The sequence below is a fragment of the Osmerus eperlanus genome, chromosome 20 (genome assembly GCF_963692335.1).
Source record: "Osmerus eperlanus chromosome 20, fOsmEpe2.1, whole genome shotgun sequence".
Classification (NCBI taxonomy): Eukaryota; Metazoa; Chordata; class Actinopteri; order Osmeriformes; family Osmeridae; genus Osmerus; species Osmerus eperlanus.
In genome coordinates, this window is record NC_085037.1 from 10,348,003 (window position 1) to 10,364,339 (window position 16,337).

General features: G+C 49.1%; 1 protein-coding gene across 1 annotated transcript in view; it reads left to right on the forward strand.

Moving 5' to 3' along the window:
- Nucleotides 1-989: 989 nt before the first annotated feature.
- kcnh8 (potassium voltage-gated channel, subfamily H (eag-related), member 8) overlaps nt 990-16,337 on the forward strand; it is a 22,652-nt gene continuing 7,304 nt past the window's right edge. The window contains exons 1-9 of the mRNA XM_062446082.1: nt 990-1,214; nt 2,780-2,911; nt 5,559-5,692; nt 6,156-6,390; nt 6,529-6,686; nt 10,641-10,845; nt 12,160-12,372; nt 13,169-13,368; nt 14,669-14,918. Coding sequence (XP_062302066.1) covers nt 1,085-1,214; nt 2,780-2,911; nt 5,559-5,692; nt 6,156-6,390; nt 6,529-6,686; nt 10,641-10,845; nt 12,160-12,372; nt 13,169-13,368; nt 14,669-14,918 — 1,657 coding nt within the window. The 5' untranslated portion in view covers nt 990-1,084. The remainder of the gene's footprint in view (nt 1,215-2,779; nt 2,912-5,558; nt 5,693-6,155; nt 6,391-6,528; nt 6,687-10,640; nt 10,846-12,159; nt 12,373-13,168; nt 13,369-14,668; nt 14,919-16,337) is intronic.

A 16,337-nucleotide genomic window follows, 5' to 3' on the forward strand; every position in this document is an offset into this window, starting at 1 on the left:
TCCTGACTCCTAGTCCCCTCGTCCTCCTGACTCCTAGTCCCCTCATCCTCCTGACTCCTGGTCCCCTCGTCCTCCTGACTCCTAGTCCCCTCGTCTCCTGACTCCTAGTCCCCTCGTCCTCCTGACTCCTAGTCCCCTCATCCTTCTGACTCCTAGTCCCTCGTCCTCCTGACTCCTAGTCCCCTCATCCTCCTGACTCCTAGTCCCCTCGTCCTCCTGACCCCTAGTCCCCTCATCCTCCTGACTCCTAGTCCTCTCGTCTACTGACTCCTAGTCCTCTCGTCTACTGACTCCTAGTCCCCTCATCCTCCTGACTCCTTGTCCCCTCGTCCTCCTGACTCCTAGTCCCCTCATCCTCCTGACTCCTAGTCCCCTCATCCTCCTGACTCCTAGTCCCCTCGTCCTCCTGACCCCTAGTCCCCTCATCCTCCTGACTCCTAGTCCTCTCGTCTACTGACTCCTAGTCCCCTCATCCTCCTGACTCCTAGTCCCCTCGTCCTCCTGACTCCTAGTCCCCTCATCCTCCTGACTCCTAGTCCTCTCGTGTACTGACTCCTAGTCCCCTCGTCCTCCTGACTCCTAGTCCCCTCATCCTCCTGACTCCTAGTCCTCTCGTCTACTGACTCCTAGTCCCATCATCCTCCTGACTCCTAGTCCCCTCATTCTCCTGACTCCTAGTCCCCTCATCCTCCTGACTCCTAGTCCTCTCGTCTCCTGATCCCAGTCCTCTCGTCCCCTGACTCCTAGTCCCCTCATCCTCCTGACTCCTAGTCCTCTCGTCTACTGACTCCTAGTCCCATCATCCTCCTGACTCCTAGTCCCCTCATTCTCCTGACTCCTAGTCCCCTCATCCTCCTGACTCCTAGTCCTCTCGTCTCCTGATCCCAGTCCTCTCGTCCCCTGACTCCTAGTCCCCTCATCCTCCTGACTCCTAGTAGTCCCGTCTCCTGACTCCTAGTCCTCTCGTCTCCTCGCTCCAGACAGCAACTTCATTCTGGCCAACGCCCAGGTGTCACAGGGGTTCCCCATTGTCTACTGCTCCGATGGCTTCTGCGAGCTCACGAGCTTCTCCCGCGCCGAGGTCATGCAGAAGAGCTGCGCCTGCAAGTTCCTGTACGGCCCCGAGAGCAGCGAGGGCGTCATCCTCAGCATCGACGACGCGCTGGAGGAACGCAAGGAGTTCAAGGACGAGATCATGTTCTACTCCAAGACAGGTGAGAGGAGGGGAGGCGAGGGTGTGTCGAAAGGTCAGTGGTGTCCTCTCTCTGTCCGTATAGCAGACCGCTGACATAATCCAGCTGGATAGGTCTAAAAATAGGTCTGATGCTTGATAAGTGGGTTTACACCCGGTTTTGCTGTTTTTTTTAAATACCATTCAATCCGCGACAACGCTGATATTTCGTAGCCAAATCCAGCCCACCAGTGGTAATAGCATCACTTAGCCAACCTTATAGCCTCTGGTTATTCAGTCATCTAACAACTGTGGTTTGATAATAACTCTGGCTCCATTTGCATGTGGATTTCAGACACATCACAGCTAGAGTGCTCCATGAAATGGAGGGCGTTTTCCTCTGGCTTTTCAGAGGTTTCCATATTTAAACACAGCCTGCTTGGATGAAGGAATGGATTTAGGAATGTATGGATGGATGGGTCCATTCAGTGGCCGGTTCTCATTAAAACTCAATTTACCATAAGCCATCAGTCAGAAACGGCCAGCCATCATTACTTAACACTGAGACACATTAAACTTTAATATCGCTCAGCGCAGTGTGAGACCCACTCGCGTTTCCTCCTTTTCATTCTTTCATTTTCACCTTTTGCCATTTTCCTCTCTGTCTCTCTCCCACACACTCACACACACACTATTTTCTCTTCTCATTTTTTGGTGAGTTTCGGCACAATTACAAAAGGCGTAGTTGGTTTCTTTGTCTGTGAGGGAGATCTGCCAGAGCTGTATGCTCGGAATCAATTCCAGAGTGTGTGTTTGTGTGTAGTTGTGTGTGTGCATGAGTGTATTTGTGTTTGTGTGTCTTTGTGTGTGTGTTGTGTGTGTGTGTGAGAATGTGTTAATGTGTGCGTGACTTGGTGTATGTGTATGCGTGTGTGTGTGTGTGGGCACAAGTGTGTGTGTGTGTGTGTGTATGTGTGTGCACGTGTGTGTGTTCTCCCTCTTCCTCATACAGCAGCAGCAGGGATTGAGTCATTACAAGCAGAGAAGGTTTAGTGAGCAGGAGGAGTGATCTCTTTAGGAAATCCCTCCTGCGCTCTAATCACACTAGTCCTGTCTGTCAGAGCCAGGTCACGTGTTCACACGTGTAGAGTCTTACACACACACACACACACACACACACACACACACACATACACACACACACACAATACACACATCCCACACTTGTTACTCTCTCTCACATGACCTGCAAAATCCTTTTTTGGCACCAATGAAGAAATGAAGACAGGATGTTTCTGTGCCTTCTGAGCCGTCTATGAAATGTGCCCTCAGAGAGAGAGGTTCATCAGAGCTGGTGAATCCACAGGGAACTGGGCTGTTCCAGGCTCCTTCCTCCATCCAGAGAATTCCTGGATCAGAATAAAGCTTCTTCTGGGATTACAATGAACTTTAAACACTCGCACTTACACACCCTTACACGCATGCTTTCACAAAGACACACAAACAGTATGCTCGCACCCCCAACCCCTCCACCACTTACCTGTCTTGAGTTTTCAAAAATTCTGGTTGCATTAATGTAATATGTGTGTGTGTGTGTTCTCTCCACAGGAGTGCTGTTCTGGTGCCTGCTGGACATCGTTCCAATTAAGAACGAGAAGGGAGACGTGGTTCTCTTCCTGGCCTCCTTTAAGGACATCACAGACACCAAAGGCAGAACCATCCCAGAGGAGAAGAAAGAAGGTCAGTTTAACATGTGTGTCCATGTGTGAGTGTGCTCTTGTAGTTCTATTTCATTGCTTTTATTACTGGAAATAACTCAAAACAACAAGACTCATGACTATTTCCCTCCCTCGTAATTAAGTACTGTTCCCACAGAAGAAATGGCTGAGGCTGTCTATCTTGCTCTTTACACACACACCTCTCTCTCTCTCCCTCTCTCTCTCTCCCTCTCCCTCTCTCTCTCTGTCCCTCTCTCTCTCTCTCCCTCCCTCCCTCTGTCCCTCTCTCTCTCTGTCCCTCCCTCTCTCTCCCTCTCCCTCTCCCTCTCTCTCCCTCTCCCTCTCCCTCTCTCTCTCTGTCCCTCTTTCTCTCTCTCTCTCTCTCTCTCTCTCTCTCTCTCTCTCTCTCTCTCTCTCTCTCTCTCTCTGTCCCTCTTTCTCTTTCTCTCTCTCTCTCTCTCTCTCTCTCTCTCTCTCTCTCTCTCTCTCTCTCTCTCTCTCTCTCTCTCTCTCTCTCTCTCTCTCTCTCTCTCTTAGCGTGAGATGAAAGCCTGAACATAATGGCTGTGGGGTTCTGAGCCTGAACATAATGGCTGTGGGGTTCTGAGCCTGAACATAATGGCTGTGGGGTTCTTAATGAATTTTGCGTTGTTTTCCTCCAAGACATTAGCATTTTTATGCTGGGATCCCGATAGAGAAACATGCTTTCATGTAGAAGTGAGGAATTCGCCAGACACCGCTCAGGTCACCTTAGTCCAGGGGAAACCCATAAACACGTTCTCACACACACACACACACACACACACACACACACACACACACACACACACACACACACACCCACACACACACTCATGCCAACATGCACACACACACACACACGCGTGCACAAGCACACATCAGTGATAACCCAGTTAACTCACACTCTGTCCCCAAGGCAGATTGGACAGTGTGTGATAAACAGGGGAACCCAGACTCTGTCCCTCTCCGCCCTTTGTCCCTTCCCTTTGCCTTTCCTCCACATCACCTTCCCTCCCTCACTTTTCCCTCTATTTTTAGATCGGTCCTTAGTTTGCTCTCTGTTCCCTACATGCTCCCTACTTCCTACTTTACCTTGCTTTTTCTTCTCCTGTCATCTTTCCCTTCCTCCTTTTTCTCCCCACCTTTTCCATCTTTCTCCCCCCTCGGAAATTCATTAGATCTAAAAATAGGCGTCTGTGTGCTCCTGCCGTGTCGTGTCCCCCAAGGCTGCCCAGGTTTATGGATGAGGCCTGTCTGCTTGCTTCGTCTGGGGTCCACCAACACGCACGCACACACGCTCACACACACACACACACTCACTCACACGCTCACACACACACACTTACACGCACTCACACACACACATACACGCTCACACACACCCGCACACACATACATTATACTCATATGTAAAGTATCAGTACATTATGTCTGTGAATGAATATACATACACCATTAGACACACACAAACATTTTTTACATTTTACATTTTAGTCATTTAGCAGACGCTCTTATCCAGAGCGACTTACAGTAAGTACAGGGATATTCCCCCTGAGGCAAGTAGGGTGAAGTGCCTTGCCCAAGGACACAACGTCATTTGGCCTGGCGGTGAAACGAACCGGCAACCTTCTGATTACTAGCCCGATTCCCTAACCGCTCAGCCATCTGACTCCCTAACAAGTGCAAATACTACCTAGTAAACTGTGGATGCCAGACAAAAGCAGTTATTATTCTTTAAAACTAATATTACTACAGTACAGTAATATCCCTAGAGTGATATCTCCCCTACGGTGGTCTCCTCCTGTCCTGTGGGTAGAAATGGGAGTCCACATCCAGCAACAATAAAGTGCCCCCTTCCATTACCAAGCTCCTCCATCACCTCCGATCACTACAGTGGGGTCTACATAACTTCATCACCCCAGATCTACTCCACAAGGACACACACACACACACACTAACAGAGACACGGTACTGTGTGTTTGGTAGATTAAATTGAGGTTCAGCTGCTGCTCCTTGGTCGTGACGCAGGAGGGGCAGTGGGACAGGATGTTCTGAGGCTGTTTCACTGTGATGGACTGTGTTACATCCTGGGCCCGATCAGTCCAATTCTCCACCATCCTATAAAAAACACCCGACGCCTTACCAGACCATAAAAGTCACTTAAGACAAACATTTACAGGTGTTTTGGAAGATACAGTTTAATACGTAATCATGCAGAGTTACATTATAGACTGAACAAAGGTTGACTATATATTTACTTGAGAGTTTGCATAAAGAAAAATTGCACTGCAAAAAGAAAAATTACACTCCAAAAAACCCTCTTTCAACCGAATTGCTCTTTATTTAAGTCTGAGTATTGCTCCTGCAGGTACATTCAACTTTTACATTTCATTTTTTAACTGCAGTTGAATATTTAGTGCTTCACCTCACATAATGACTTTTTCCATTTATCCCTGGGGGCCAAGCAAATTGAGCAATAACAATTCTCTTCCCATGTGTTTGTGTGCATCGGTGTGTGTGTGTGTGGATGTTCTTGCGGGTGTATATGTGCTTCCAAGTAACTGTGAGTGTCTGTATTTTTGGAACATGTGTGTCTGTGCATGCATGTGTGTGTCTGTGTGTGTTCATTCGTGCCTGTGTGTTTTCAGAGCGCAGGCCGGGCAAGATAAAGACTGGTTCACCGTTCAGTTCGGCTCGTCTGAGCAGCAACACGGTGCTGCGCCACATCTCTGGACACCTTCACAGCAGGGAGAAGAAGAAGAGCAAAATCAAGCTCAACAAGGTAGCATACTGAACTGAACACCAAAACAACCTCCACCACCCACAGGCTGCATGGAGCTCAGTGATTTGTGTTCGAGGTCATGGGGCCTGGCTCCAGGTCATGGGGCGTGGCTCCAGGTCATGGGGCGTGGCTCCAGGTCATGGGGCGTGGCTCCAGGTCATGGGGCGTGGCTCCAGGTCATGGGGCGTGGCTCCAGGTCATGGGGCGTGGCTCCAGGTCATGGAGCGTGGCTCCAGGTCATGGAGCGTGGCTCCAGGTCATGGGGCGTGGCTCCAGGAGGCTGGTGGGAGAGGCGGGGTGGGTAACATTGTGTTCCTTTACTGTCATGTAGTTCCCCAACCTGAACCTCAATTCAAACCACCGATCCCAATCCCGTCATCACAACTCAACATCGTCGATCCCTCGTCCTTACGGGTCATCATGCTAACATCATCCACCCATCTCTGTTTTTGACCAATCACAGAATGTGTTCGGGGACCCCCCCGCCCTGCCAGAGTACAAGGTAGCGGATGCCAAGAAGTCCAAGTTCATCCTGCTCCACTTTAGCACCTTCAAGGCGGGCTGGGATTGGCTGATCCTGCTGGCCACCTTCTACGTTGCCGTGACGGTGCCCTACAACGTGTGTTTCATCGGCGACGACGACCTGACCCGCAGCACCACCGTCAGCGACATCGCCGTGGAGATACTCTTCATCATCGGTGAGAGAATCCGTGTGAGTGTGTATACACACTCCACCATCCTATCGCATCACAGATCGTTGCTCCTTAACCTTATCTCGTCTAAATCTCCCTCTCTCCACATCCATCTGTGGTCCGTCTCCCTCGCCCGCCCGCCAGACATTGTGTTCAGTTTCCGCACAACGTACGTGAGCAAGTCGGGTCAGGTGATCTTCGATGCACGGCTGATCTGCATCCACTACATGACTACCTGGTTCATCATCGACCTGGTGGCCGCACTGCCGTTTGACCTCCTCTATGCATTCAAAGTCAGCGTGGTGAGTGATCGGATTGGCTAAGCCAGGCGCCTAATAGCATCCACTGTTGTCATGTTGACATAGCAGAGTCACTGTGTACTTCCAGAGTTGGTAAAGGAGATTTATGAATGATGTGAATGTATTTCTTACTGACATAAGTCACATTTATATGATTATGCCGAGATGAAGCTGTGCACATAGTGGTTCTGTACCATACGTTACAGGTCTCATGACTAATGACCAAATATTGTTGTGCCAATAGTCCTCTTATCTACCCTGTCGTCTGTAGGACCTCATCACAATGACACCAGAATTGATTGTTACGTAAACAATGATTACATTTACATTACATTTAGTCATTTAGCAGACACTCTTATCCAGAGCGACTTACAGTAAGTACAGGGACATTCTCCCCGAGGCAAGTAGGGTGAAGTGCCTTGCCCAAGGACACAACTTCATTTGGTTGGCATAGCCGGGAATCGAACTAGCAACCTTCTGATTACTAGCCCAATTCCCTAACCACTCAGCCATCTGACTCCCTGATTGTTTCAATGCGGTTTGACTCAGCATATCTCAAACAGCTGCAGAACCCTAATCTTGTAGCCTACCTTAAAAACTATTATACTTTACCATTGAAACACTTCCTGGTGAGTTGGAGTGAGATGGATTTCTCCTCTGAGATGTGTAGTGGGTAGAGATATGGAGCAATTAGAACAGGGACACTCAGTGGATGAATCTTCTTACTGTGTTGTCATTGGCTGAGTTATATTACCCAATGGAAACACAACTCTTCACAGGAGATTTTGAGGATGCTGGGAGTTTTGGTCTCTAGTCTCTCTAATTGAAAGAAAGACAATATATTGGACACCCCCCCCCCCACACACACACACAGACACAAACACACACCTACCCACTCACACACACAGACACACTGATGGCGACCAAACACGTCAGTGTTTCCTCATCCCATGAAAGAACAACAAGAAATCACCACCGTTCCACAGGGGCTCATTTAAACTGGGACAAGAAGGAGCGAAGGAGAGAAAGAAAGAGTGCATCCAAATGCAGAATACAACAACTAGAGGGTGTGGAAGAGGTGAACGACCAATCACGGAAGAGAAAGAACCGAGGAGAGAACATGGGAGAGGGCATTCTTTCACGGGAAACGGTTGATTACATTTACATTTAGTCATTTAGCAGACGCTCTTATCCAGAGCGACTTACAGTAAGTACAGGGACATTCCCCCGAGGCAAGTAGGGTGAAGTGCCTTGCCCAAGGACACAACGTCATTTTGGCACGGCTGGGAATCAAACTGGCAACCTTCAGATTACTAGCCCGACTCCCTCACCGCTCAGCCACCTGACTTAACATTTGATTAAAAATGTAAAAAAAAACAACAGCATAAGGAGAGAGGTTTTTTAAAGTTTTTTTTTACACAGTAGCTAGTGGACTTGAGGGAGACAGACAATGACAGACAATGCACAACCGAAGGACCAAGTGCTCAAGAGAGACTCGTGCAAGATAGTGAACAAATGACAGGGTGCTGCAGGCGAGAGGCCTGGCTGCTTCCAGACTCTATTTGTGGAAATACCATGGCGTCCCAGCGGAGAGGGGTGTGGGCCGCGACGGCACTGGGGCACAGGCTGGGGGGACGCCAGGGGGGCGCAGGCGTGCCTGGTAATTGCTGAGCCGTTTGAAGTGATGTCCCCTGCTAAGGCTCTGGGCCATATTTCACCAGAATGAGTTGAGGGGCCCTCTGTGCTATCATCCTCAGTCTCTCCTTTTCTCCCTTTCTTCCTTTCTCCCTTTCTCCCTCTCTCCCTCTCTCTCTCTCTCTCTCTCTCTCTCTCTCTCTCTCTCTCTCTCTCTCTCTCTCTTGTTCGCCCTCTCTTTGTCTTTCTTTCCCTCTCTCTCGTTCCCTCTCCTCTTTCTCTCTTTGTCTCTCTCTCGTACACACTGATTCTGTTTTTCTCTCTCTGTTCTCATTCTTCTGTCTCGCTTTCTACGCCTTCTTTTTCATTTCTTTTTAAGGTTGCCATGTCTACTTTCCATAACTTATATCCCATACACCAGGGAGGGTCACCAAAACCAATATGAGGTTCTCTGACTGTTCTCTGAGATGGCATTATTACACAGAGTCCGTGGGCACCTTGCTTGTTTATTAATCCTTTAATTTTGTCTCTATTAAACTTGAATGGATCCTGGAGGGCTGGTTGATAAGCAAGTGTCCTACCAGCTCCCAGTATGACTCCTTATGGTTGTCCTAATCCCCTTTGCGACTAATCAGAAAACAAACATGGCGAGTCCAAACTTCCTGATTGGATCGTATAGTGCTGGAGGCGTGGCCTGAGGGCGAAAGATAATGAACTGTGCAGCACCGCCTTAGCAAACCAGCAGCGGTGGCAGAATACTAAATTCTACCCCTGATGAGCAGCAAAAATGGAATATTGGAAAGTGTGTGTGTGTGGGGGAGAGGGGATGGGGGGGGGGGGCGTATGAATAAAAAGTAGAGGAGAGGACGAGTGAGAGATGTATAAATCATATCTTTCTCCTCCAGTTAGAAGAGTATGGTGTCTGACAGTGCTCTGTCGCCCTGCCCCGGCTGGTTAGGGGTGGCTGATAGATGGAGGAGAGGAGACACAGACCCCCAGGGCTCCAGCAGATTCATTATCCCTCATCCCCCCACCCTGACTATGTCATCTATATGGTGCCTCTATTCATCATCATATAGATGAAATGAGTCTGCATAGAGCCTACATAGCTTGACATACAGGAAGGGGGGGGAATTACTTAAAAACACCACCAATCCCATCATGTTTATTGTCTTTCCCTGTCTGTTAGATTCAGTTCCTTCTTTTTTTTCCTATCGTTCTCCTCCCTTTGTTTCCTGAGTTCCCCCCCCCCTCATCTCTTTCTGTTACCTTGCTACACAATTACTGTCCCACTTTCTGCCTCGCTTTTATCCGTTTCCTCCTCTAGTCCTCACAAGCAAACCCCCTGCCTCTCAGGCACTCTCAACTGAGAGTGAGAGATAGAGAGAGAGAGAGAGAGAGAGAGAGAGAGAGAGAAGGGGGAGAGTGGTTATAAGTGAGGAAAAGAGTGGACTGGGATGGAATGGAGAGGGAAAGACATGCACACACACACACACACGTGGGGCCGTACATGATGGTCATTATTGCTATTTTACACTGAAGGACAACCTGTTCACTGACTTGATATCGACATTTCTACGAGACCGGTCTCTCAATATAGAACCGGTTCAACAGTTGGAATTCAGTTGACTCGACGGATGGAGCGAGACAGAAATGAGAACATGGCCAGTTCTCACTTTGACCTCAGAGCTCTGGTCTCTTTATGGCTCCCTTCTAGTTTATATATGTCACCTGACTCTTTATGTTGTCTGTGTGTGTCTGAGTGTGTGTCTGAGTGTGTGTGTGTCTGTCTCTGTTAAACTGTGTGTGCCTCTGGTTTATCGCTGCTCTCCCGTGAGCTTTACTGTCTGCCAGGGCGACAAAGGGAAATTGCTGTTCACTTTCAAAGCCTTGTTAAAACGCTGCTTCGTGTATAGGCTTGCATGCTGGGAGGAAATCACTGTGCTCCCTCTCTGACTTCAGCCTTCAGCAGCAAGATGTAAAATGTCAGGATATGAGATGGGTTGAGGATGTGTAAAGCTTCACCGCTGTAAGGAAAAGAAGTTCTCGACCACTTCTGAGACTGCTGTACGTGACTACTACAGCTCTATACAACCCGCAGTTCTCTTGTAGACAGCAGTGATGATGATAGTAAAGAGGATTACGATGACGATGATGATGTCGATGGTCATGAGAAGAATGATGTGGATGATTATGATCACAGTGGTGATAGCAATGACATAAGTTGATGACGAATCGTCCGTGAACTCCTTCCAAAGGGTTGGAACCATCAAACTCGTCACTAGCTCTGTAACGCTCCCCGCCCCGCCCGCCCTGTCCCAGGTGTCCGTGGTGCACCTGCTGAAGACGGTCCGTCTGCTGCGCCTGCTGCGCCTGCTGCAGAAGATGGACCGCTACTCCCAGCACAGCACGGTGGTCCTGACCCTGCTCATGTCCATGTTCGCCCTGCTGGCCCACTGGATGGCCTGCATCTGGTACGTCATCGGCAAGAAGGAAATGGAGGCCAACGCCTACTCCTGGGACATCGGTGAGTTGATTGGTCGAGTCTGGAACGATGGATCGGTGAGTTGATTGGTCGAGTCTGGAACGATGGATCGGGGAGGATATCTGCGAGCGATTGATTGTGTCCGAGGGAGATGTTAGGCGGAGGTGGATTTTTGCATTCAGGATATTAGTGAGTAAGAAGCTATGAATGACTTTTCATGTAGGTGTTAGTGGGCGGCTTGTCCTGTCTTAGCGGGGTTGAAGGTGGGCAGCTACTTGTGTCTGAGGGGATCAATGATAGGACTTCCAGTTCCAGGAGACAGCGAAGGTAGCCATGAATGAGTTAGTAGTGATGTAACCGGAGGTAACATCATTTCCTGTGTCTACCTTTGTTAGCTTCACCGCTAGCACCTCCCTGGCCTTAATTGCTAAATTAATTCTTTTTTTTTATTGATCCTCATTCCATCGATTCCTAATGAGAGCCCAGAATTAAATAATCACCTGAAAGAAAACTAATGTGTCAGTGAGTCTAAAAAGTGTTTTGTGTCAATTTGTTTAATCTGTGTATTCACTTATTTCTCAGTGTTTTGATTGAGTGTTGAGGGGATTCCTAATGGAATGAATATGGCAAAGACCTCCTTCCACCTCTCCCACACTGCATAATGAGACCTCTAGAGATGATTCCTTGTCAGTATCGATAATCCTGCCTTATTCTCAATTACACCCCCAGCCGTCTCCAAACTGATTCTGGGTCAGTATCGATGGGACCATGAGAAGGGATACTGCTGTTTTTTTATTTGTATTTTTTTCTCTCCCCAATTACGACGTCTCAAAGTCATAAGCTGGTCTGGGGTCAGTGTTTGAGTCGGAGTATTAATGCTCTGTATCCCAATTACGCTCTTCTAAATCTGATTTTGCACCGGCGGGCGCGAGCCCAGGGGAGCTCCATCCAATTACCATTCCTCAATGTCTGTTGAAGGTCTCCTGGGCCCGCCGCCTCCACGCTCGCGTCACACAGACAGTCCTGATCTGGCCCAGGATCAGATCTGCCTCTCAGACACCTGATAGCACTCATGTATGGATCGGAGGCACCCCTGGTCCTGATGCAGCTCCTTTAGAGCTATGCCGTTATCTACAGTTCTGTAGACTGAAAACAGTGGTTTCCACTGATCAAACTCTCATGCTCTGTCTACTTTTTGTCTGTCTATCCATTCATCAATCCATCAATCCACCGATGTACCCAACCCCATCCATCCACCCATTCATCAATCCACCCATGTACCCAACCCCATCCATCCATCCACCCATTCATCAATCCACCCATGTACCCACCTCCATCCATCCATCCGTCCTCCAGGCTGGCTCCATGAGCTGGGCAAGCGTCTGGAGTCTCCGTACGACGCCCTGGGGATGGGGAACGGGACGGGGGCCAGCGGGCCCTCCCTGAGGAGCGTCTACATCGCCTCGCTCTACTTCACCCTGTCCAGCCTCACCAGCGTGGGCTTTGGCAACGTCTGCGCCAACACCGACGCCGAGAAGATCTTCTCCATCTGCACCATGCTCATCGGAGGTGGGGGGCGGTCACGCCGCGGCCACGCTGGCATGCGCTCGGTTCCAGGCGCTGCCTCTTAGTGTTTGGTCTAGCGTGTCTAGTCAGGGTGTCATCGTTTGACAAAGAGTAGCGCTAACTAGCTGATTAGAGCAGATGTGATCTGGCTTTAGCTGGTGCAAACTGGATTTGTCTCGGTTTTGGATTGAAGTGAGGGCACGGTAGCAGGGTACTCTCTGTGGAATCTCCCCATATTGGCTGTGTTAAATGTCCCTGGCTGCCTGAGGGCAGTTACACCCTCATCTCTCACACACACACACACAAACACACAAACACACACTGGTGTATGCACGCACACATACACACACTGGTGTATGCACACATACACACACATGCGTGTACGCGTGTACCCACGTGCACAGATAAACGCACACACACACCTCCAATTTCTCCCCTGTGTGTGTTAACGTGAGATGGAAACAAATACACAAGGCGCCTATCCAGATTTATAGTGGAGCATAGGTCAGACAGCTTAGTGAGAGAAATTGGATTAGAACTGTAGCCCCAAGTGGGAAGAGGGGAAGCAAATAAATAATATCATTCTATACTCCCCAGCTTCTGCTAATTGCACCACAAGGTACACTCTAGTATGTCTGTTTATATTGTGTTTATACGTCATTCAGATGATAAATTAACAATCAACACAACAGTCTCTCGTTTCTTTTCTTTCTATTTACATATATGCCTCTCTTTTCTCCTCACCCTCTCTACCTTTTTCGCTGCCCCTCCTGCCCCCCCCCCCCCTGTCTCCCCCCAGCTTTGATGCATGCCCTGGTGTTTGGTAACGTGACAGCCATCATCCAGCGAATGTACTCGCGCTGGTCCCAGTACCACACCCGCACCAAAGATCTCAAGGACTTCATCCGTGTCCACCACCTGCCCCAGAGCCTCAAGCAGCGAATGCTCGAATACTTCCAGACCACCTGGTCTGTGAACAACGGCATTGACTCCAACGAGGTACTCACACACACCTCACACACGCCATAAACACACACACACACACAACTCAAACACATACCTCACATACACATACCTCACACACACACCTCGCACACACTTCACACACAACTCACATTCTGGGTTTTTTCCACTGAAAGTTTTCTATTTATATTATGGAAAGTGACACCATTGCAATTCACCAATCAATAATGTATCCCGTGTTGCTGAGATGAGTTTGAAGTGATCACACTGGTGTTAATGGGAAAAGCCAGCCACATTGTGATTGGAATCTATAGGGGGTGTAGTATTGGTGTCAGGAGAGCTTTTAAGGGTTAACGTCTTGTTGTATATTTGCGCTTATGTCAGTTTGTGGGGGATGGAAAGAGAGAGAGAGACAGGAGGAGGGGGGATTGGAGACACAGAGAGTTAGGAGATAGGGAGGGAGAGAGTGAGAGTGAGAGTGAGAGTGAGAGTGAGAGTGAGAGAGAGAGAGAGAGAGAGAGAGAGAGAGAGAGAGAGAGAGAGAGAGAGAGAGAGAGAGAGAGAGAGAGAGAGAGGAGAGAGAGAGAGATGGTGATGGAGTACGCGTAAGTGAAGTGAAAGTCTGTCCCTAAACATAAATTGACAGGGCTGCCACTGACGGAGAGGAAGAGGAGAGGGAAGGCAGAGGCAGAGACAGAGACAGAGACAGAGACAGAGACAGAGACAGAGACAGAGACAGAGGCAGAGGCAGAGACAGAGGCAGAGACAGAGGCAGAGGCAGAGGCAGAGGCAGAGGCAGAGGCAGAGGCAGAGACAGAGACAGAGACAGAGACAGAGGCAGAGGCAGAGGCAGAGGCAGAGACAGAGACAGATGCTTGAACATGCCAGTCCTGCCCCACCCAGAAGAGACCTGTTTACCTGGGAGACTCTCGTAACAGAGATGGAGTGATGAATCACAGACATATGAATTATAGATGGGACTGTTGATTAAAGTCAGCCTGGCTCTGATGAGTCATTGATCGCGCTTGTCTACACATCTCTGCCCGGGACAAAGACATGTCATAAGACGTTTCGACTTTCAGAAGTGTGACAGCGACAGTGTGTTGGATGGGTGTTCAATGTCAACATTATCGGGTGGTGTAGATGGATGTGTGATACTGTATTTCCTGTAATATGTAACCGGAGTGTGGTTACCCTATGCCAAGGTCTTCCTCCAAAGCCTGGGTCCAACAAGAAGGGTTAAGGAGTTAAGAGGGGGGTCTTTTACAGCAACATCTTTAACTTTCTCGCATCACCTCATCGCTGCTCTCTAACGGCCCCTCTCTCCGCCACCAAGCTGCTGAAGGACTTCCCTGACGAGCTGCGCTCCGACATCACCATGCACCTGAACAAGGAGATCCTGGAGCTGTCGCTGTTCGCCTCGGCCAGCAGGGGGTGCCTGCGCTCGCTGTCCCTCCACATCAAGACCACCTTCTGCGCCCCGGGGGAGTACCTGCTGAGGCAGGGAGACGCACTGCAGGCCATCTTCTTCGTCTGCTCCGGGTCCATGGAGGTGCTGAAGGACGGCATGGTGCTGGCCATCCTGGGTGAGACGGAGAGAGGAGAGGAAAGGAGGAGAGGAGAGGAGGAGAGGAGACAGGGGGAGAGGAGAGAGGTGAGAGTGGGGCGGGGGGTGGAGGAAGGGAGAGGGGCTACAGAGATGTCAGAGAGAGAGAGAGAGAGAGAGAGAGAGAGAGAGAGAGAGGAGAGAGAGAGAGAGAGAGAGAGAGAGAGAGAGAGAGAGAGAGAGAGAGAGAGAGAGAGAGAGAGAGAGAGAGAGAGAGAGAGAGAGAGAGAGGAGGTTAAGGGGGGAGGGCGAGTGCTTAGTGACAGAACTTTAGACATGAGAAACTCTCACAAATGATTGTAGTGTAAACTGGGAACAGGGCTGGTCATAAAGTCTAGATGGGATTAGACATGAGACGGTTGAGGCAGTATCCCGCTCACCCACCACTTGCTGTCCTGCATCCAGACAGAGTAGCATTCAGAGACAGTCATATTCAGACAGAGTTACATTCAGAGACAGTCATATTCAGACAGAGTAGCATTCAGAGAGCAAAACGTTTAGGACAGAGTTACATTTAGAGGGAGTTCCATTCATTTTGTGAGCCCATTTTTTACAATGTGTGTTGTGTGTTTTTGTCTGTATTTGTCTGTGTTTCAGAATGGTTCTTGTTTACTGTGTACGGAAAATCATACTGCTGCGTCTAGTTTAGTGTCTGTTTTCTGTGTCCGTGGTGCTATACGTGTTTACATCCGAAATGGAGACGTGCATGCGTGTTTACTAGCCCTGTGTGGGGTGGTGTATGTGTGTATCCGTTTAACAGGGAGAACCGTGTTTCTCAGCTCTCCTGCTGACTGTGCAGAAGGTCAGGCTGACATTGATTGTGTGGAGAAAGGTAGAAGTCAACAGTGTCGTCACGCAACCCAAACCCTGCCTCTGCCACAACCCTAAGCCAAGCAAAGTGGCACACAATAGAGATGGATTTAAACACCTGACTCATTCAATCTTGTTGGACCAGGTGTGTTCATAGAGGCATGGGAGAAGAAAGAGACAGAAAAGACAAAGAGAGAGCGAGAGATGGAGGGAGTGTTGGCACAACAGGCGAGAGACGGGAGAGAGAGACCGAGAAACAGGAAGAGAGGGAGAGGGGCACAAGAGAAAGGCAGAGAGGGAGGAGAGAGTAAAAAAGATAAATAGAAACATAGAGGTAAATAGAGAGGAGGGAGGGGAGGAAAGTAGAGAGAGAAAGGTAGAGGGAGAGCATTACAACAGCATGCCCAACTATGTCCCTGAGTGCTTGGTCAGAACACTTTTATCAGAATTAACAGTATTCAATGTTCACAATGATCATGTTCACAATGACCATCATGAATACTTTATCGTCATTGAGAGGATTTTTCTGCAGCACATGGTCAAGAAACACAAGCCATACAACACTAAAATAGAAAGCTTGGAAACAGTT